General features: G+C 38.6%; 1 protein-coding gene across 11 annotated transcripts in view; it reads left to right on the top strand.

Annotated features, from left to right (window-relative positions):
• Positions 1–810: 810 nt before the first annotated feature.
• Positions 811–22,549, top strand: part of PCM1 (pericentriolar material 1) — a 57,214-nt gene continuing 35,475 nt past the window's right edge. For 2 of the 11 annotated variants that reach the window (XM_067468751.1, XM_060778583.2), the window contains exons 1-10: positions 812–1,113; positions 6,441–6,566; positions 6,949–7,194; positions 8,118–8,390; positions 9,844–10,014; positions 10,168–10,284; positions 14,615–14,792; positions 17,705–17,814; positions 19,014–19,230; positions 20,470–20,671. In XM_067468751.1, coding sequence (XP_067324852.1) covers positions 6,471–6,566; positions 6,949–7,194; positions 8,118–8,390; positions 9,844–10,014; positions 10,168–10,284; positions 14,615–14,792; positions 17,705–17,814; positions 19,014–19,230; positions 20,470–20,671 — 1,610 coding nt within the window. In that variant the 5' untranslated portion in view covers positions 812–1,113; positions 6,441–6,470. Of the gene's footprint in view, positions 1,114–1,450; positions 1,588–6,440; positions 6,567–6,948; positions 7,195–8,117; positions 8,391–9,843; positions 10,015–10,167; positions 10,285–13,216; positions 13,400–14,614; positions 14,793–16,369; positions 16,445–17,704; positions 17,815–19,013; positions 19,231–20,469; positions 20,672–22,549 lie in introns of those variants that run through there. The other 9 variants (XM_067468747.1, XM_067468745.1, XM_067468743.1 and 6 more) reach the window with 9 other exon arrangements.

Raw genomic sequence — 22,549 nt, 5'->3', positions numbered from 1 at the left:
TATTACATTTCTAACAGAACAAAGCAAACAAACAGATAAAATACAGCATTTGTGAGTTTGGTAGTTGGTTAAATGTCCTTTGACCAGTATCTGGCCACTTGGAGTGCTTCTGGTGTTGCTGCAAGAAGGTCCTCCATTGTGCATGTGGCGCAGGTTGCATTGCAGCAGGTGGTCAGTGGTTTGCTTTTCTCCACACTCGCATGTCGAGGATTCCACTTTGTAGCCCCATTTCTGAAGGTTGGCTCTGCATCTCGTGGTGCCAGAGCGCAGTCTGTTCAGCGCCTTCCAAGTCGCCCAGTCCTCTGAGTGCCCAGGGGGGAGTCTCTCATTTGGTATCAGCCATTGGTTGAGGTTCTGGGTTTGAGCCTGCCACTTTTGGACTCTCGCTTGCTGAGGTGTTCCAGATAGTGTCTCTGTAGATCTTAGAAAACTATTTCTTGATTTAAGTCGTTGACGTGCTGGCTGATACCCAAACGGGATGAGCTGGAGATGTCTCTGCCTTGGTCCTTTCACTATTGGCTGCTACTTCCTGGCGGATGTCAGGTGGTGCAATACCGGCTAAGCAGTGTAATTTCTCCAGTGGTGTAGGGCGCAGACACCCCGTGATAATGCGGCATGTCTCATTCAGAGCTGTACAATAAGGAACCCCCACGAGGGATCTGAAAGGCCAACGCTCCACTGTGAGCGAGTCCCTTGCGTAGGATGTAGAACTACAGTTCCCAGGAGGCCTTCTGTCGAGGAACGCCGAGGGTTTGAGGCAGCCCCCGCGCACTGCACTCTGGGAAACGTAGTCCTACGCACGGCTCCGCCTTCGGGGTTGTTGGGCAGAGCAGAGGCCGCACTGCACCTGCCTTGCCGGCCACGTGACCCTGGCGGGGGCGGGGATGCCCGCGCGCCAGAGCCTCGTCGGCGTTGCCGTGGAAGAGGTTACTAAGTAACGGTGTGTGTATCCGCCCGCCCCCTTTCGCTTCCCCCTTTTTTTTGTCAACGGAAGGAAGACCAAGATGGCGGCGGTGGCAGCCGTTAGAGTTTCTGTGTGAAGGTTGGGGAGGCTTTTCCCTCAAGCCGCGGAGGCTTTTCCCTCTACAACAAGGGAAAGAGCGCCATTCCCAGGTAAAGCAGAGGCGTTCCTCGCCTTCCTTCCTTCCTTCCTTCCTGAGAGAGAGAGAGAGAGACCCTTCACAACATCTCTGAGGGAATAATGGGGGCGTTGTTTCTCAGTGGGCCGCGGCGCGCGCGAGGCCGTATTTGCATGAAGGGGGCGTGGCCTCGTCGCGGGCCACGCGCTCCTTTGCTTTTCCTTCATTTCCCCCCTCCCGCCTCCGCGAGCGCCTTTGATAGGCTCCGCCTCTTTTGCGGAGGCAGGGTCGGGGGCTGCCTTTGTTGCTAAGGGCGACGGTTCCATCGCCTTTCCTGATTGGCCCACCGCCAAGCTGCCAGTCTTGTTCGTTCCCGCCCACTCCCCTTGCCCTGGACTTTGCCGCCCGTTTGAGGGCAGGCGCGGGCTCGCTGGCTCTGCCCTTTAACTGCTCCCCCCCCCCCCCAAGTGACCCTCCATTTCTGACACAACTTCTAGTTTGGAGGCAGGTAAGATCTTGGCCGTGGTAAGCGGGTGGGGGAAAGCACCCAAAGACTCCTATATTCCGAATGGGGCAGCTCAGCCTCAGGTGGGCCTCTGTTAAGGTTCTGTGTTTATGTATTGTCGAAGGCTTTCTCACAACCTCTGAGGATGCTTGCCATAGATGCAGGCGAAACGTCAGGAGAGAATGCCTCTAGAACATGGCCATATAGCCCGAAAAAACCTACAATAACCCAGTTCTGTTTATGTGTTTTTTGTTGTGCCTTCAGATCTGTTCTGATCTATGGGGTTTTTGTTGGCATTTGGTTGTGTTGCCCCTTTCAAAGGCAAATTCTGAAACCTCTCGATCTGTTCCTAATCTGACACTATGGCCCCTTCCACACAGTTGTGTAAAATCCCACATTATCAGCTTTGAACTGGAATATATGGCAGTGTGGACTGAGGGCCCTTCCATACAGCCATATAACCCAGAATATCAAGGCAAAAATTCCCATAAAATCTGCTTTGAACTGGGGCTCTTTCTACAGTTTCCTCCTGGGAACTGTAGTTCTACATCCTACGCAGGGGACTCGCTCACAGTGGAGCGTTGGCCTTTCAGATCCCTCGTGGGGGTTCCTTATTGTACAGCAGGTGCTAAGGGCCCTTCTACACAGCCATGTAACCCAGAATATCAAGGCAAAAAATTCCACAAAATCTGCTTTGAACTGGGGCTCTTTCTACAGTTTTCTCCTGGGAACTGTAGTTCTACATCCTACACAGGGGAATCGCTCACAGTGGAGCGTTGGCCTTTCAGATCCCTCTTTGAGGGTTCCTTATTGTACAGCAGGAGCTTAGGGCCCTTCCACACAGCCATGTAACCCAGAGCCCTACTACACAGCCCTATATCCCAGAACATCAAGGCAGAAACATCCTACATGATCAGAGTGTGGACTCAGATAACCCAGATCAAAGCAGATATTGTGGGATTTTCTGCCTTGATATTCTGGGATATAGGACTGCGTGGAAGGGCCCTGTGATAACCTAGTTCAAAACAGATATTGTGGGGTTTTCTGCCTTGTTATTCTGGGTTATATGGCTGTCTGGAAGGGCCCTGAGAGGTGCGGAGAAAAAAATACAACAGCTTTATTTGCAAATAAGGCCTGTCAGATGAGCAAAGGAAGAAAGTGCCACACAGAAACCTAGCTCAAGTGGAGCTTTTATAAGATTTCCAAATATGTTTCACACTTTCACACATTTTCCTTTCATATTCCTCTTTACCTTTTTTCTTGACCATAAAGCTTTCATCAGTTGTTTACCTAAATAATTCAAGTAAGCAATTTCCCAACAATTTTTCAATTGCAGGTCATTCAACCCATCAAACACTGTTTGGACTTTCTGAGGCCCCTTCCACACAGCTGAATAAAATCCCACATTTTTTGGCTTTGATCTGGAATATATGGCAGTGTGGACTCAGATAACTAAGGACTCTTCCACCACAGCCCTATATCCCAGAATATGAAGGCAGAAAATCCCACAATATCTGTTTTGATCTGGGTTATCACAATGTGGGATTTTCTGCCTTGATATTCTAGGATATAGGGCTGTGTGGAAGGGGTCCTAGTTCAAAGCAGATATTGTGGGATTTTCTGCCTTGATATTCTGGGTTATATGGCTGTGTGGAAGGGCCCTGAATTCTTTTTGAACTTTCTTCCTTCTCTTTAATGTCTCATGCTTCCATTTGGTGCATTTGTTTAAACTTCCTTCCTTACATCTGAGGGTATTGCCTTCATCTGGCATTTATTGCCTGGTCTCTCTCTCTCCCTCTCTCCTCCCCTTCCTGTGGTATTTCCCAGGCCCTTCAGTTGATTTCTCTACATGACTAAAAGAGACTATTTATTAATCAAACCGTCATCTCTTAATACTACTTATTTTTCATATTACTTAAATCAGGTCCTTATCCCCTTCAGTTTGCCATCCTCTTCCTCAGAGACTAAGAGGATATGTCTTGCCCAAGAACACTTGGTGGGTTTCTGTTTTTTTTATTGTGTCAGAAGCGACTTGAGAACATACTGCAAGTTGCTTCTGATGTGAAAGAATTGGCCACCTATAGAGACATTGCCCAGGAGATGCCCGGATGTGTTACTATCCTGCTGGGAGGGTTCTCTCATGTCACTGCAAGCTAGAGCTGACAGATGGGAGCTCACTCAGTCTTGCAGATTCAAACTGGCAACCTTCAGGTCAGCAGTCCAACCAGCACAAGGGTTTAACCCATTGCACTACTGCAGCTCCAGTGGATTTCTATTCATACAGCATCTTAAAATAGCTGTTTATTTTTTAATGTTGGTTATATATATTATATAGTAACTTACCATCATGCATAGGATATACAGCATTCTGACCAATGCCTCCCATTTAAAGCTGTCTTCCTTATATTATCTGAGCTATTTATCACAGAGATCCATGTCATTAGCACTGAAATTTAGCTGTGGACTTTTAAAAAACTTTATATTATGCAGTTGGCAAATTTTTGCATACAGTAACTAATGTAAAGCTGAATATGTTACTTAGATCTACACCACCACTGTAGAAAATACCAATCTCTATGTGTAGCAATCACAGTGGAATTAAAACTTCATGGATCAGATAAAATGTGCTGTAGTCCAAAATATATCACAATAAAAATGTTAATACCTTTCCATCATTTTGGATTTAGCTGATTAAGATGCTGCTTCTTGCTGATTGTTTTTAAGGGATGTTGTTAACTCTGATGCATGGTTTTAAATTGGACTGATAAAAATATGTGCAAAATATCTACCAAGTCAAACTAATAGTTGAAGAGGAACATTGCTACTTTTGAATAACAACTGGGATTGTATTGTTTTTTACATGACATGTGAAATTGGCATGGTGTCTGAGTCCCTGGTTGCATTGGCTTGGCAGGAGCAACTGTGCCTCCATTATTATTCAGCATGGGACAAACCATATGTGGAAGAGAATTCCTAGTGTCAGGTTATTGGGATAACTATTAAAGATAGAGCCAGTATTTTAGGAGCCTGATCCCATGCGTATAGCAGGCTTCAGTTCCTAGGAAATACTGCCTTTTGACTTTGAAGAACACTTGTGCTATATCATAATAACTAATTACTATAAGTAACAACTATATTTTAGCAACATTTACCTGTAATTTTTCTAATAAAACAGTTACCTTTTAGCAGCATTCCTGAATTAATTCACCCTCTTTTGTCCAACCTCCTGTCTTGAAACAGTATCTACTGGATTGCAACCATAGGGTATCATATTTTTTCTTTAAACATTGGCTATGCCCTTTTGTTTGTGGCAGTTCATAAGGTGATAAAAGAGTTCTTGTGGCTGATCTTAGATACTGACAACACCTATTGGAAACTTGCTTTTCACAGTTTGATATTACATTACTGCCCGTATTTGATGATAGCAGTTTATTTAGAGAATTGAATTGAGTTGTGTCTGTGGCTTTCCATTTCAGGTAAGTTGGTGTAGCTCATAGGAAAATTCCACGTGCTTGTTAATGGTTCTGTGATACCTAATTTTGAAAGGGCATTTTTGACTTTTTTTTGTATTGTAAACACATTTTAAAAGGAATGTCTTGTAATGCTAGCACTTTCATTATTTCTGTTTAGGGTTCTGGCACTGAAAACTTTAACACACACAACTCCCATTTTAATGAGATCATAAGGTTCAAGTTTGCTCCCACATATCCAGTGGTGTGTCTCATTGAACTGCAGAATTGTCTTCCAAATAAACAGATTTCACTGAAAATGTATCAGAAACAGGACTCTGATATTTTGTCAGTATTTTTCTGCAAGAGTAAAAGTGAAAAGTTGGAGACATTTTAGTATGCATTTCCATTCATCATAGGTTTTACTTGGTACTAGTTGATAAGGAACCACATATCTATCCAGGAGATTAGTGCCAACCTGTGTGGCATCTTGTAACTTCTAATGGAAGTGAAAGAGCATGACAGGGCAGCAAAGCTTTTATAAGAGGATTCTTCTGAAAATAGCTTCTAGGAAGATGAGAATGAAGTCAGAAAAGCAAATAAAGAATGTATAAATATTCTTAATCACATACACATGTAATCTTTCTAATTCAAGATATATCTTATACAAACAACAATGATAGACAACTGCAATAGATACTAGGGGGCATATTTCTGTCCTTTGAACTCTATGTGAGCCCACAGAACCTGCCCAGTATGCAATCACCAACTAAAATAAATGAGTGTCAAAAGTTAATTTCCAGTTTTGAAAAATTGATGTTTAATTATATATGCTTATGTGTGCATGGATGCAATTAATTTAGAAGATGAATTTCTGTTCTTAGAAACTTCCAGGAGTTTACCTTAGGAGCAGTCTGTCAAATTTGAAAGGGGTCAAGACCTGCAAAGATCGCCTCAGGAGGTGACATAGGGCCCAGGGCAACCCTTGCTAACTCTTGTTGTAGAAGTCATTATTACTACTCCTTAAGAAAAATGATGAAACTTTGATGAGGCTTTCTGTATGAATGTTGTTGCTATCTTTCAGCCCAATATTTCTTGAAATATATTTATTTTTAGGAAGTAATTTTTAAAACTGGCCCAAAGAGTGGTTTGATTTTTTTCCATTAAATAAGCTTGTGTTTATTATGATCTGTAATTAAATTAGTAGAACATTGCATAATAGTCAAGTGGGTCAGGTGAGATATAATGGAAATTGTGTTTGTTTTGTTATACAGGTGAAAGCACCTGTATAGTCACAAGACTGATAATGTTGCAGGAAAACAGGGGTTCCTGTTACATGTGAACTGGCTTAGTGACTAAGCTTAACTAGAAGAGTGATTCACTTAAACTGTGTGTTTTCTCTTGAAGGTAATTATTGTTAGCAGTTGATTATACAACATGGCAGCTGGAGGTGGTCCTTTTGAAGAAGGAATGGATGATCATGACTTACCCAATTGGAGTAATGAGAGTCTTGATGATCGATTGAACAATACGGTAAAACTACAATTCTTGGTGTTTGTATTAAAATATAATATTATAATATTAAGCTGTTATGTATATTATATGTCATAGTAAACCCTTTTAACATTTATAGTGTTTATAATCAATAAATTGTGGTTCTTTTCATTAGGATAGCTAAAGATAAGCATGCAATCTATTTTAGTGTGCTGTCCAGAGTTTTTGTAAATGATAGTGTCCTGCTGTCTTGTTTTAAATGGAAAATATAATACAATTTAATTTAAATGCTTCTTATTTAGTGTGGGTTTTTTTTGCTAAGAATCAGTAGCTTCGGATAATAATTTTTTATTCAGTTATGGCAATAAAGTTTATTTTTATTTTGTGAATGTGTGTATTATTTGTTTTTGTGTGTGTTTAGAGCTGGGGCGGTCAACCAAAGAGACCAAACAAATCTTCAGAAAAAAACAAGAAAAAAGTTTCTAGTGAAAGTGAAACAAGACTTACTAATGACATCTCTCCAGAATCCACTCCAGGAGTTGGACGAAGGAAATCGAAGGCTCCTCATAGCTTTCCTCATACAAGATATATGACTCAGATGTCTGTCCCAGAGCAGGCAGAACTAGAAAAACTTAAACAAAGAATAAACTTCAGTGATTTGGATCAGGTTTGTGTTTGTACTCAAAAGAAAAATGTGGTCCTGAAAGCCTATTAATATTGTTTATGTTATTTTAAGAAACAAGGTGATTATAACTTGAAAGCATATATTATGTTTGTGTGCATAGATTTAATTGGTTGTAACTAGATTCTGGACCTGTATGTGCATAGGGTTTAATGCATTTGTTTGCATCGCCCATTTCACTTGATTATAATACTTTTGATTCACACTTTTAAAATGCATTTCCCCTCAGTTACATTTCTAGAGATGCAACAGGGGTTTTATAGCACATTTATCACAACTGTAACTCTTAACCTTGGAAGGAAGTGTCAATGTGTCTAGCTCAGGAATGCTGTGTTTTTTTACTTGTTCCTTTAATAGGGATTGAGGGCAGGTAGAAGTAGAAGATAGCAATGCCTTGAATGCTACCTCAGGTTGCAAGCTAGAAAACATGACCAGATGTGTGTCTTGTCAGTTGGTTCACCTTCCATGTTCTTTTGATAAAAGAGTCAGCATGTGTTTGTGTGTAAAACTGGCAGTTGTCAAAGGGTCCTGATGTTTGTTCTGCCATCATCTCATAACTCAGACTGATAAGGAACTGGGATAATAAAATGAAGCTATGGATTACATTGCATTTGGCAACTTTTCAGTTCAGTCCTCTGCCACTATTCTTACCTGTAGCTATGGTAAACAAGAGAATAGAGAACTGGGAGAACTAGGATGGGCAATGAGAAGGGCAGGACAGGAGCTAAACTCAAGCGGTTGAAGTAGGGGATGGGCAACTCTAGACTGCATTCCTATATGTATTTTATGATGATACATTATTCAATAGCTATCACTTATTTGTTCATATTTTTATCTCTAGATTTGAAGAACCGTAGATTATATTTAAAAAATGATTTAAGTAATTTGTTGATATTTTATTCTTGTAGAGAAGTATTGGAAGTGATTCTCAGGGAAGAGCAACAGCTGCTAACAACAAACGTCAGCTAAATGAAAACAGAAAGCCGTTCAACTTCCTCTCACTACAAATTAATACTAACAAAGGCAAGGATGGTGCTACAAGTTCTCAAACACAGGAAACTGCTGGTTCATCACAATATAAAGACTTAATTACAGCTGCCTTGAGTAAGGATTTGCTGCAGAATTGTCCTGTCTCAATTGAAGAAGATGGAAGAGGTGAACCTGCAGTGGACAGTAGTCAGGTATGGTTTTTGCTTCATGTCTCTGATTCATGTAGAAACAAAATTTGAGTAGAATGTGTAATTGTTGTGTTTCTTACAATACAAACTTTTTTCAAAATTTTATTATGAAAGGGAGGCAACATTTAAGAGTGTGGTTGAAGGTGTTCGTGGCCGGAATCACTGGGTTGCTGTGAGCTTTCCGGGCTGTATGGCCATGTTCCAGAAGCATTTCCTCCAGACAAGAGGTCTTTCTCCCACCCTGGACATTCTACAGATATATAAACCTCACTTGCCTAGTTTCCAGAGACCCCTCAACCTCTGAAGATGCCTGCCATAGATGTATGTGAAATCTCAGGAGAGAATGCTTCTGGAACATGGCCATTCAGCCCGGAAAACTCACAGCAACCCATTATTTAAGAGATCATAAGCTATAAGACTTGGAAGATAGTAGTATATCAGTCAAACAATTTTGCAATTTTGGTTTTTTTATGCAAGGATACATTTTTTTATTGAATCATGATTTGCTTCTAGAGTAGTGTTCACAAACCAGACACCCTCTTTACACTTTGAACTTCAGTCAGAACCCCCAGTCAACATGACTAATGGTCAAGTTGTAACAGTAGTAGTCCCCACCTTCTGCATGGCACCATGTTGGGAAAGCCTGCTTGAGAGACTTCAGGACAGCTAACCAAACAAGTTATATGAGTAGAAATGAAAATGTAGGACTTGGGCTGATTGAATTTCTGCCTTTAACATTTTAATTTTTTCATACATTCTTTGTCTATGTATGCTTAACTGGGAGTAACCTCAACCCAGTGATGATGATGATGATGATGCTAATAACAGTAATAATAATAATAATAATAAATGAGATTGAACTGTTAGCAGTCACACAAAGAGATGCTTATTAATGTTATAAGTTATTTATATAATTATCCACATATATCCCTATATTGGGGTGGTAAATGTGGAATTCCATTTGTTGACTTGAAAAGCAGCTATTTTTAATGTTAAATGGTGCAGGCGAGTGCTGGATCCTATTTAAAAGGAGAATAGCTACCCAAGGGACTTACAAAAGAAGTAACTGACTTTGTTTATCTTTCCCTTTCCTTCTCTTTTTTGTTTTAAGAAAATGGGCTATCTGGATGAGTCAAAGACTGCATGGAACAGTGTAGCTGGGTGCACTTTACCCATCCTGACTTATATCCTTAATTCACTAGCTTAGATTTGAGTTTAGCTTACAAGGTTACCATAAACTTTGTGTTTCGTTGTGGTGCTCTTGTTGTCCTACATGAACATATCTCATGCTGGATTTCTAATAGTAGAATGGGCGTTTTAAAAAAAACTGGATGGGGTGACCACCCTCTCAGAAAACTTTTGCACAGTCTATAGGGCAACCACTAGCAGATCATTACAATTGACCCTGAAGTCTTTAACTCTGTATATATCTGTTACTGTCTTGTAACATTTTCAGATTGTGAGCAGATTAGTTCAAATTCGTGATTATATTGCAAAAGCCAGTTCCATGCGAGATGATCTTGTTGAGAAAAATGAGAGATCTGCTAACGTTGAACGCTTATCACATCTCATAAATCATCTGAAAGAACAGGAGAAATCTTACCTGAAATTTTTACAGAAGATACTAGTAAGTTTGAGAATTTAAATTATCTTTCAACTCTATACAAACATTCTTGGAAATAGCATGGTGAATGAGTTTATTATGTAGCAGTTTCCCTTTAACTTTCCCTTTATTACTCCATTTATATAGTTTTTTGTTTATGCCACTAAAATATTCCAGGCTAGAAAGAATGAGGAGGAGGATGGTCGAACTGTAGATTCAGCTGTGGGATCTGGTTCTGTAGCTGAGAGCACATCGCTAAACATAGATGTGCAGTCTGAAGTTTCAGATACAACGGTAAGCTGCTTTTTAGTAATTAAGGTAGTAGCAAATATGCTTTCTTCTGCAGATAAATGTTTTTATTCTGAATCTTACTTCAAGAAAAAAAAATAGCAAGCTAAAAGTCTTGACATTGTTTTTATTCTGAATCTTACTTCAAGAAAAAAAATAGCAAGCTAAAAGTCTTGACAGTGTCATAGAGAATTTAATTATTTTAAATCAGATGTGGTTAGATCCTAACTACCATGAAACTGAGAGCATTGTTTCACTTTCACCATCCCCAATTTGGCCTGTTTGGGAACAAGTCTCCCAAGGTTACAAACCCCCTGGGGTGGAATCTGTTGCAGGGCGTTGCAGCAGGAAAGGGAAATTGCTCAGTATAAAAACCCTCAGATGCTCAAACAGTTTTTACTTATTTTATGCTAGGAATAGTTAATGGATACTCACTGCTTAATAAAATTTGCCTAATGTAAAAGGTTCCAGGCTTAGAGAGACCTCACCCTCTTCTAGAACATGCAGTCTACACATTTTTCAGATTGTGGCATTCTAATGAACTCTTGATAGGTGTGAAATTGGACCCCTCTGACCATACATTCTTAATTGTTTATAACTTTCAAAGTGTTATCTTCAAATCTATTTATTTGAAGTTGTTCCATTCCTTGCCTATTGTGTTCTCTGTTGTCTGCTAAAATAATTCAGGTATCTGATAATGTGGTTTTCACTTCAAATGCAATCCTATATTTATTTAGAGGTAAGCACCACTGACCTCCATGGGACTTACCCTTAGGTGAGTGAAACTAGACGCTTCTCTCCATGTTTCTGCTTAAATTGGCACACACAAATATTGTAAATGTAACAAGCCTGAAAAATGAGCATAGAGAAACCTTAAAACTCCAGGATTTCTTTTTCTGAATCGGCCATGACACAGAAGAGGAATTGTTTGGAATAATATCCCCCATCTCCAAAAGTCACAGTTACTTGATCTTGGTTACTATTTCCTACTTTTCCCTGCCTGCCAATTTTAAGAAACATCTACACTGTAGAATTAATGCAGTTTGACACCACTTTAACTGCCGTGACTCAGTGCTATAGAATCCTGGGCTTTGTAGTTTGGTGGGACGTCACCACTCTCTTATTGTAGTTCCACAAAGCTAAAGGCCTTGAAGACTACAACTTCCATGATTCCATAGCATTGAGACATAGCAGTTAACATGGCAGGGACACTGTGATTCTCAAGTGTAAAGTACTTTTTCACTCTGCTTCTACAGATTTTTTTCCCCTCTGAGATGGAAGAGTAGATGAATCATTTAACAGCATCTTTATCACCCTAATATTTCTCTCACTATGCCCTAATAGTTTCTGACCTTCCTAAATTTATTCTGTTCTCACTTAAAATTAGCTGTTCAATGTGTGCAGTTATTGATGAGGTGAGAACAAATGATCATGGCCATAACAACAACAACAACAACAAACTTTATTTATATCCCACCCCCTCTCCAAACAGGACTCAGGGTGGCTTACAGAAAATAAAACACAGTACCAAAACCAAAGCAAAAATAATACATAATACATGAACAGCAATCTCAAAAATCTAACAGAAAAGAAAATACAATACAAAAACCAAGGCAAAAATAAAAACATAATACATAAACGGCAATCTCAAATCCTAATAGACTAACATAACAATAACACAGTAGAAAATAACATGAATTTTAAAAAATTGCTGGATTTTGTTGGTGCACTACATTGAACAACATACAGCAGCTTGTGTCATATACAAGGAAATAATTGGTTTTGACTAGTCTATCGTTCAATGGTGGCTATACCTATGGCCTTTTTCTTGATCTCTCCACAGTGCTGTAATTATGTTGCTGTTTTGCCTTGACAGGATGCTGGCCTGTGTCCTTTTGTAGTTGGTAGAAAATAATTACACAGGCAAGAAGAAGTATTTATGGTTCTTGGAAGTTCCAAGTTGGGCCATGGGTGTTAAATTAGAATATTGTATCTCAAAAACAATTCAAATGGTGAATTTTGTTTTCTTTGGAAGCTTGTCTCTAGTGATAAAATAGTAAATTGTTCAATACTCTTGAATTCTAGTTGAAACACTGAACAATATTCAGTTGGAAACTTATTGGCATTTAATTGGGCACTATGGTTTCCTACTCTCTTTTGTGAAGTGTAATGCTTTGTATGAATGAGATTTTTCTGCATAAACATGTGGCAGTAATGTATTGGAAGAAACAAGTTGTGAGTAATAGTAATTAGATTTTAAAAAGTAAGTAGCCACATTGCTACTTTGTAAATGATCCACAAGCTTAAAACATTACTGGGAACATAGTGGGATAGCCATTTCTGTACAGTTCTGACATTGCTGCTGGTAATGTATAAATTAGGTTGTCACGTTCTTAATGTTTTCTTTCTTTTACAGTCTGGGGTTTGCTTGGACAGATTTTTAAATAGTAGAAATTCAAATAATACATTACTAATAATACAAGAGAAATGTTCAGGTGTCAGTCGTGTCCACAGAAGGTGTATTTAAAGTAGGAATCTTTGTTAAATTTCCAGTCTGATTCTTTCAGGTTTGTGGGATCTGATGTTTGAGTTGTCCCCCATGCCTCTACTTAATCTAGTCACTTTTTGGGTTGTCTGTCTGCCAAACCTACAAATTGCCTATTCAGTTTTTGGGATCTTGGAGCAATTGAGGGATTTTGTAGAAGGAGCTGCAGTAATAGAAATTCAAAGACACTCTTGTTCTCCTGCATAACTGTTAATCTGTCCATTTCGCAAAAAATAAAATAAAAATCTATTATACGGTATATAGACATAGCTTAAATTGGCTGTTAGATTAACAAATAAAATAGTTGAATAGATCTGTAGTTTTATTAGCTTAATAGCTATGATTAGCAGAAGTATGTACTTACAGTCTAACTTACTAAACTATTTGATAAAGGAAGCATCTTTTAGCCTGGGACCTCGACCCGGCATTGAGGACAAACTAGGGAATTCAACTTCTCAAGGACAGGTTTCAAACATGGATGATACAGGAAGTCCAAAAGTGAGATGTGACAGAGCTGCCCTGAATGGCAGCTGGCCTAGTAGGATTAATAACCAAGAACCTGGATTGCCCTCAAAGGTACACTTATCAGATTTTGCCTTGGAAAATTTACAATATAGGTATTAATGTGGATTCTTTCCTCCCACATAATTGTTTTTATTTCAAATCTATACATGCATTAATCAACTGCTTTAGCCCTTATATAGATGATCTTTCTTAATACTTATTGATAGTTAATAGGCAGTCTGTTTTAATGATTTATAAGGATTAATTGCTTAGAATTAGTCATCACAAACTACAATTTTAAAACTGTTTAATCTCCTTTCTCAATTACTCTGTCACAGCACGATTCCCATTTGCCATCATGCCAAACTTGATTCATAAGTCTAACATGCTGTTTACATTTTGTTCTACATATGTGTGTGTGTGAACAAGAACATTTCTCTGATGTAGTGTATTAACCTTTTTGCAATCAAAATTATTCATTTTGTTGGTGAAAATAGTTGCTCAGTTCTAAATGTCACCTTTCAGTACTATGGATTGTAGACAGACTTGCTTTTCTGCAAATGGAAAATGTAGTGAATGTTCTTGCTTTGTGATCTAGATGTTCCTGTGGGGAGAGGGGAGGAAACTGATTTCCCCCAGTTTCATCTTCCTCTCCGCTCATAACCACCAAACTTGCTGTTATGGAAGGTCCCCAAGTCTAGTTGCTCTCATCTGGAAGATTTCCCTTCTTCTTCCTGTTGCATTAAAATTGTGATTTGATTGGCCTTCTTTGGATGGCTTTCTTTTTTCCTTAATGTTCATAGTATTGTTAGTGTTGCGACATCACAGTGCTGGGAGATAGATACAAGACAGTAGGACTTGAATGTGCCCTGGCTGGATGATTCTCCTTTGTGGTTGTACAAAACAAAAGCAGTGGTTGTTAAACTTTTTCATTCACTCATTCTTAAAGCAGACTCTAAAAAGTAAGGGCCTTTTCACATTAATATGGCAGTGCTGTAAGCACTTATTTTGGAAAGAGCCCCAACTAAACACAGTGGATTACAATGTATGTAACACTGTTCAGTATTGGTGATTTTATTGAAATAACGTACAAGACATAGTCAGATTTTTTTTTAAAAAAACTGAATATAAGTAACCTTGGCTAATGAGCTATTGGCCATGAGGAAAGGGTGACAAATATACTTGATGATCAGTGTATAAAGTAAGCTTGCAGTGCATTATACATTTGTATTAATTGCATTTATCTTTTTTGCATTACTGTCTGTTTTCTAAACATTTATTTTCCAGGCTAGAGATCCTCAGCAAGAAGCTACAGAAGAACTTGTAAATTTAAAGAAGCAGCATGATTTACTAAAGAGGATGTTACAACAGCAGGAACAATTGAAAGCTCTTCAAGGGAGGCAGGCTGCCCTTCTTGCTCTACAACATAAAGCAGAACAGGCTATTGCTGTCATGGATGATTCCGGTATGCTTTTGTTATATACCCAAACAGAAGTTCTCAATCAGTAACACAGACCCACCCCCCCTCCATTTCTCTCTTGGTGTTGCATCCCAGTTCAAGAAACGAGACCATAAGATTAAATCCACCACACTGGACTGTAGGAAAAGCAATCCTTGTTTATTGATGAAAAATTGGTTACAAAAGAAAGGTAAATGCAAAGTCAAAAAGCCACAGAAAAACACAGCAGTCAGTAGAATCTCTGAACTTGAGCAAAATTTCAAAAGCCACAATACAAGAACCAGGAACCTGTTAGTCTTTTACTAACCATGAACTTGATAAATACAAGCCTCTGGGATTACCGGCCATGAAACACAGGAATTCTGCCAAGGCACAGCCACAGTCCCAAACGTTGCTTGATCTAAAGAGGCACCCGGCAGGAGGCCTCTTAAACCAAAGAAGCTATTCTTTGAAACGCCCCTTGACTTTGGAGCCTGGGCCTGTCTCTCCTGTAAATGAAGTGACCTTCGTAGAAACTGGGAAATATTTCTGTCTCTAACTATCTGTTCTCTTTGGTCCTCATTAAAAACCCCAGGTGGAGAGATATCACGGCTAGTTTCCAAAACATTTTCCTCCAGCTGTTGAGTTTCATTTTCATCACCGTTGACCTCTGTATCAACAACAGATTCCACACTGTCAGGGTCAGGGAGAGCTTGCTCAGTTGGAAAAACTATCAGAGAATCCGGTTCACACAGATCAGGATCAGGCTGAACCCCAACACCAACACTTGGTGTTTGGTTTTGTGGTCTGTTTTTGGGGGGTGCTGATTTAGAAAATTGCATTAGATAGACTGCATCAGCTCTAATTTCTTAGAAATGGTTGTGGTTTTCTATGGGTGAGCAGTTTGCGACTGGTAGTTGGCATATATTCTGTATCTCAAAAGCTAGATCTGATAGGGGAAAACTGGTGTCATGTTTGGAATCAGCACGTCAAATGTAAGAACCATCAGCAGTGAAATTGTGTACATTATTTTTCCGGTGCTGTTACTTAAAAATGAGAAATTTACTCAAAATTGCATCCCAACTAACTTATTTATTTACCACACTTGTACCCCACCCCTCTCATCCCAAGGGGACTTTAGAGCGGCTTTACAAAGGCAACAGTTTGATGCCACACATATACATATTGATAAATAAACAATATATTAAAATTCAAAACAATGAAAACCATCAGCATTAAAACATCAGTTAAAATCACGCTATCAAGTCATACTCCAGGGCCATTCCATTCGTCATTGTGTTATTTCGTAATGTCTTATTACATTGCTCCAATTTACTTATCCAGAAGCCAGTGTAATGTCCTATTATGTATATAATAACCAAGAAGTATTTGAGGTATGATAGTGGGGAATAATGTATTCCATGTCTTGTTGGAAGAAGCTATACAAAAGGATGGTTTTATATTCTTTTACTGTTCAAGAAATCGGGGATGACATGGCCATCATTTTGGTCTCATGTTAGTGATCCAAGGTTACTCCTTTAGTTGACACTGTTTTTGGCCATAATAGAGCTTTTTCTGAGCTGTATTTTCTTTTAATTTCCCAGCAGCTGCTTCTGCCTTTATTGATGCTCCAGTAGTGGTCCCTAAAGATGGAGATAAAACTGCTAGAGGGGTTCAAGGTAATGTAGACTGGGCATGTGTAGCGGCTGTCTTGGCTACTTCTATTGATTGCATAGAGAGGATAGTATAAACTTAGTTCAACCCATGCTGGGAATTGTATTTCAGCAACATCTTGGGGGTGATCAAACTGGGTTTAGATCATCTATATTTATTTGTCGTGTCAGGGCAACCAGTCAATAGATAATCTATGATCTTGATGTTACTGCACTCCGCTAAAAAGCCACCCTGGCCTAATGACTAAAGACATTCATTTTCATAGCTCATAAAGTGCAGTGTTCTCTGGAGTCAAAGGAGATAATTGTGCACTCTATTAGGACCAAAGAAAATGCATCCTATACTTTGGGATGTACTTCCCCACTGGACACATGCATTTCTCATGAAGATTAATCTGGTGGGACGGAAACACCCTGGGGCAACTTAGTTTAGAGAGGAGTCTTCAGTTGTGAACTTTTAAAATGTGCCTGCACCTCCCATTGCCGTAAAGTTTCAGCAGCATGCCTCCCTTAAAAGCTAACCCATGTCTCCATTAAGGGACTCTTTGAGTTATCTGCTGTATATTTTGACATGGTTGAGCTTGAGAAGGAGCCAAGTGGCACTAATGCTAGACCAAAAATTGTGGTCATCCGATCCCTGCTTTTCTGGGTAGAAAAACTTACCCCATCCTTTTAGATGTCTTCTTTAAACTAGACCAGAAGAAATCTTCTGTGTGCATTCTCTAGTGTGATTAGTAATCTCCCAAGATATAAAGACCTTTTTTGTATGATGTTTTGCATTGTGAGCCAATCAGTTTTTCTAAAGTAGAAAAATATTTTTCAGATATTTAAAATGTTTCTGTGTTCCATACTGGAGCCCCCGGTGGTGCAGTGGGTTAAACCACTGAGCTGCTGAACTTGCTGACCGAAAGGTTGGCAGTTCGAATCTGGGGAGAGGGGTGAGCTCCTGTTGTTATCCCCAGCTTCTGATAGCTTAGCAGTTTGAAAACATGCAAATGTGAGTAGATCAATAGGTACTACTTCTGCAGGAAGGTAACGGCACTCCATACAGTCATGCCGGCCACATGACCTTGGAGGCATCTAGAAATGGAGATGAGCACCACACCCAAGAGTCAGACATGACTAGACTTAATGTCAGGGGAAACCTTTACCTTATATTCCATAGTTCATGATATGATTGCATTTTCTGTACCTTGGCACCTTGGCCTACTTTGATTGAAAAGGTTATCTTTTCTAATACATGTTGTTTCCTTATCCTATCTGTAGTGGTAACAGAAACCACAGGTAGCATTTCAGGAGTGAGTCTAACTTCTGAGCTGAATGAAGAATTGAATGACTTAATTCAGCGCTTTCACAATCAGCTTCATGATTCTCAGGTAACCCCTTTTATGTATGGACTATACAGGTTTTCCTCAGTTAACAAAATATATGTGTTCAACAGTATTAATATTTTAACAGAAAATTTGGTTCCAGGGAAGAAATAACCTGGAAAGAATAGAGATTGGTCCATATACCACAAAAACAGAAGAAGTGTTCAATAAGCTTCAGCATTTTATTCAAAATCAAAAATATGCATGTGAAGAATAAAACAACTTGATCAGACAAACCTTCAGTAAATAAAGAAAAAACATTTAAGATTGATGACAGTAGAAGTTTGTTCATTCTAGCTCAAAATTTACTTTTTTTTCCTTTGCATTGTTTACACATATTACACATATTTCTGTAGCTTGACATTGCAAGGTTGTATTTTCCCATTCTTCCTTTACCACTAGTGTCTTGATGCTGATGCTGAGAAATGTCCAGCTGCACAGAGGACAAAAAGAAATGGGACTAAGGCATAAGAAGCTTCACGCCTTGTGTATGGGACTTCTAAAACCTTTGTTTTAAAAATAGACTAATAAAAGAGATATATAAAAAGGTTTCTCAGAGAACTAGCTGAGAAGTGTCCATCAACAAGGACAGATTCTTGACCTGGAACTTGAGTTGGTTTAAAATGTATTAACAGAGCAATTATTTGATCCTTTAAAAGAGTGAAAAACCATGGGATGCTAGTGGCTGCATGGAACCCCTCCAGAGATATTTCCCCAAAATTCACTCAGTGTTTACCCCCAAATGTTTCCAGACACACTCTAGAGGACATGTGGGCTTATTTTGCTTTTTGGGCCCTTTTTAGGAGAGGCTTTTTCTTAGCAGGAAGTGATTTGAGGATGGAGTGAGTGCTTTTCTTTTGGCAAGACTTTGTAGCAGAACCGAAGAAGAGAAAGGAGTCAATAATTAAATGCCTGATAATCATGTGACCTCTGCCTCCTGCCAGCCATGAAGAAAGATAAGCCATATGATCATAAATTGCTACTTTGAACACAGAATGACTTAAAAAAAACAACATTCCATTATCTTCTAGTCACAATCCTTTAATAGACTGAAGCAGAAAAAGATTGAAAGGTGGTATGATTTGTGTTTGAGTTTACATTTGCAGTGTTAAAACACTGTTATATAAACCACTTTAAGCTGCGTTATTGTAAGCTGCCTTGATCCCTCCAAATAAAGATGATAAAGATGATATATTTACTTTTAGGTTCAAGCGGTGCCAGATAATAGAAGGCAAGCAGAAAGTCTCTCTCTTACCAGGGAAGTTTCCCAAAGCAGGAATTCCTCCATGTCTGAGCATTTGTCTGAAGAGAAAGCACAACTCTTTAGTAAGATGATAGCACTGCAGGGTAAAAAGCAAAAAATGGACAAATTGCTAGGAGAATTGCATACGCTTCGTGACCACCATCTTAACAACTCATCTTGTAAGTATTGTGCAGTTTTATGAATTCCATTTTGTGCTTGTATTATTTTAAGGTGATGATACAGTCTAATGGTGCAAACTTTCTGTGAAGTTTTTAGTTGATATTTGAATGTATAATCTTGAGATTTGAATTCCCGCTTAGGTTCATTTTCCTACATAAAGTTAGGAAAACTGTTTTTAGAAGCAAGTAAGGAAGGGGTATTGCATATTTGTATATGCACATGTTTTAATATATATACACAGAAGTTACCATAGTTGTCCCTAACCATTCAGACTTGATAGAGCTACCTATTCAGATTTCTTCTATTTTCTTGACTTCTTTTCACAGAAAGTAATGTGTTGATTTTATGCTTTTACAATGCTGTTGCAAGGCTAAACATCATATGTTTGCAATAAGTTAGAGCATATGCCTCCAAAAATAAATAGCAGAAATTCATTTTCTAGCAGTTCAGTTGACGTTAAAGCATTTCTTTGTAAATAGGTTAAGTTGATCTTAATCATAATAAAATTTTACTTATTTGTAATAGGGCTGACCTAAATTATTCTATAGGTTCTCAACCTGTGGGTGCCCAGATGTTTTGACCTTCAACTCCCAGAAAAGCTAACAGATGGTAAACTGGCTGGAATTTCTGGGAATTGTAGGCCAAAATATCTGGGGACTTATAGGTTGAGAACCACTGCTATAGGGTATCAGATAATTCTGCCTAATGAATTTAAACAAAAGGGAGGGATACCTGCCTGTTTGTTGCCAAATATCATATTTGTCTATTTTCTCTTCTATAAAAAGAGATTGGTGAAATACAAATTAAAATTGTAACGCAATGGCAGCTGAAGTTAGTATTATATTGATTTCATCCAATGCAACAATTAAGATACACATTTTTTCTTTTCTCTTTGCACATAATATATAAAGTTACTTTTCATTTAGGTAAAACTGAGCAAAAATTGAAATATCATGTGTCACGGATTGATCAGAAATTATAAACTAATTCCCAGACAAGAATTCGACACCTTCTTTCTATGTATTTAAAAAAGAGAAAAGTCACTATATGGGCCTATATCCGGTGCCTTTCTGATGTTTTGGAATTAGGTTTCTATCAAGTTCAACATGATGGTAATTGTGCTCCTCTGGAAAGTACTGAGTTGGAGAGAGCTACATTAATTGATCAGTCAAATGTTCCAGCCAATCCTTTATTCCTTTTGCACAGAAGATAAAATCCGTTTGTTTTCTTATTTACAGTGTTGCCTGGTTCAGGTTCTCCTCAAAGGAGTGTTGATCAAAGAAGTGCAACTTCGGTAGCTTCTGCACCTGTAGGGATAGCAGCAGGCGTCAATGAAGAACCGAACAGCTTAGCATCATCCGTTGTCTATCATCCAGACTCTGTAACCTCACAGAATGAAAGTGAAGAGGATGACAACCTAAATGCAACGGAAAAGCTTCAGTAATATACCCTTACTTGTTAATTTTGGATATATAGTTGAATCAATTGTCTGTAAGAAACAGTTGGGAATAACATTTATTTGAGAACATGCTATGTACTAGTTGCAGTTTTAGTCATGGATATTTTCTATTTTTACACGATTCTATCAATAGGTACTACACTGCAATGGATTACAGTTCTATTGTGAGTTCAAATTGTGTGCTGGTAAAAAGGCAAGGTTGTATGTTCACTGCTAATTTGTTCACTGCTAGTTTCATACTGAATGGTCGATGTATGCATAGCCTCAGGTTCCTTCAAGAAAGTATAAATAAATGTCTGTGGTCCCTTATAAATACTTTTCTGACAGTGCTTGGTAATTCTGTTTTTATCTGTGCAGCCCACTAGAGACTAATCTTAGTATAGGTTAAGCATTCCTTATCCAGAATGCTGATGTTTGAAATGCTCCAAAATCCAAAATTGTCTGGATAGATCAGGTAGTGACTTTTTTTTCTTTCTGATGGTTCAGTGTCAAAAACCTTTGTTGCATGCACAAAAATATTTGATTTACAATATTTTATTTAAAATTACCTTCATGCTATGTGTATAAGGTGCATATGAAACAAATTAGTTTTATCTTTAGATTTGAACCTCATCTCCAAGATGTCTCCTTATGTATATGTACGTAAATACAAGTATTCCAAAGTGCAAAAACAAAAAACAAAAAAACAAAACCAAAAAAAAACAAACCCCTCCAATATTCAAAATATTTTTGGTCCCAAGTATTTTGGATAAAGGATACTTAACCTGTATGTGGTCTTGGACTCTAATGAGTAGAGTGCATAGCTGTAGAACTGTTCTGGGAGGTGGTGTAATGGTTAGGAGGTAGAGGCATTAATTGTGATGTCTTGGGTTCAGATCAACTCTATTCTCACTAGTGGCTTTAGATGTGTCACTGTCCCTCTACTTTGGCAAACGTATCTGAAGTATAGGTATAAGACCAACCTACAGTGTAGATATAAAACCTATAATGATGTATCATTGTTGTAAGATGTTATAGCAGAAAATTTACCATATTCATTTGTAAGATGCCATCGATTGTAAGATACACCCTAATATCAGTATCACCACCACTATCAAAAGTATATAGGGCACACATGCGATTCTAAGTTGCACCCAATTTTTAGGGATGTTTATATAGGAAAAACAGCATCTTAGAATGGAAGAAATTTAGTTTTTGAAGTAATCTGAACATTCCCCAGAAATTTTATTAAATAATTGATCCCAAAAACCTGGGTTGACTTATCCTTGGGCCAGTGTAATTACTGTGCTAATTCTTACAAAAAAATGAACCATTCCCTACTCTGAGTAGAATGGCAGAAGGCAAGAGCTTGGTCTGTCCTGGGAGAGCCCAAAAGAAGAACTAACTCCCACTACTTTCTCCACCATAGTGTTGCTTCTGGCCTTTTTGAATGCCTTGAGCAGTACTGGCCACTATGTGGAATGACCCTATGGGAGATCAAAATCCACAATTTTGGCCCCCCAACCCCCCATTGACTAATACATGAGGTTGGCTTATACAGGAGTATATACGGTATGTATATGCTAAGCAGTAGCAGCCAGATTTTAAAGGAACTGCGCAGGTGTTTGAAACAACTCTTTAGCAACCGCTTTAACATAAACCCCAATCTTGCTTGCTTAGCTTATGTGAAGTTAGAGTAATCAGATGTTTTTGTATTTCCTTGTTGTTGTGGTTGTTTTCATTCTCTTCCTCTTCTGCCCAATTTTTCTAGTATGTATCCAGAAAATCATGATAGTTACCAACATTTTGGCAAAAACTAGTTTCCTTGAGGAAAACCCCAACATTCTATTTTCCTTTGCACAAAAAATTTAAAAAGACTC

This window comes from Anolis sagrei, chromosome 5, assembly GCF_037176765.1.
Source record: "Anolis sagrei isolate rAnoSag1 chromosome 5, rAnoSag1.mat, whole genome shotgun sequence".
Lineage (NCBI taxonomy): Eukaryota > Metazoa > Chordata > Lepidosauria > Squamata > Dactyloidae > Anolis > Anolis sagrei.
The sequence above is the reverse complement of the archived record's forward strand: the minus strand, read 5'-3'. Positions and strand labels throughout refer to the sequence as shown.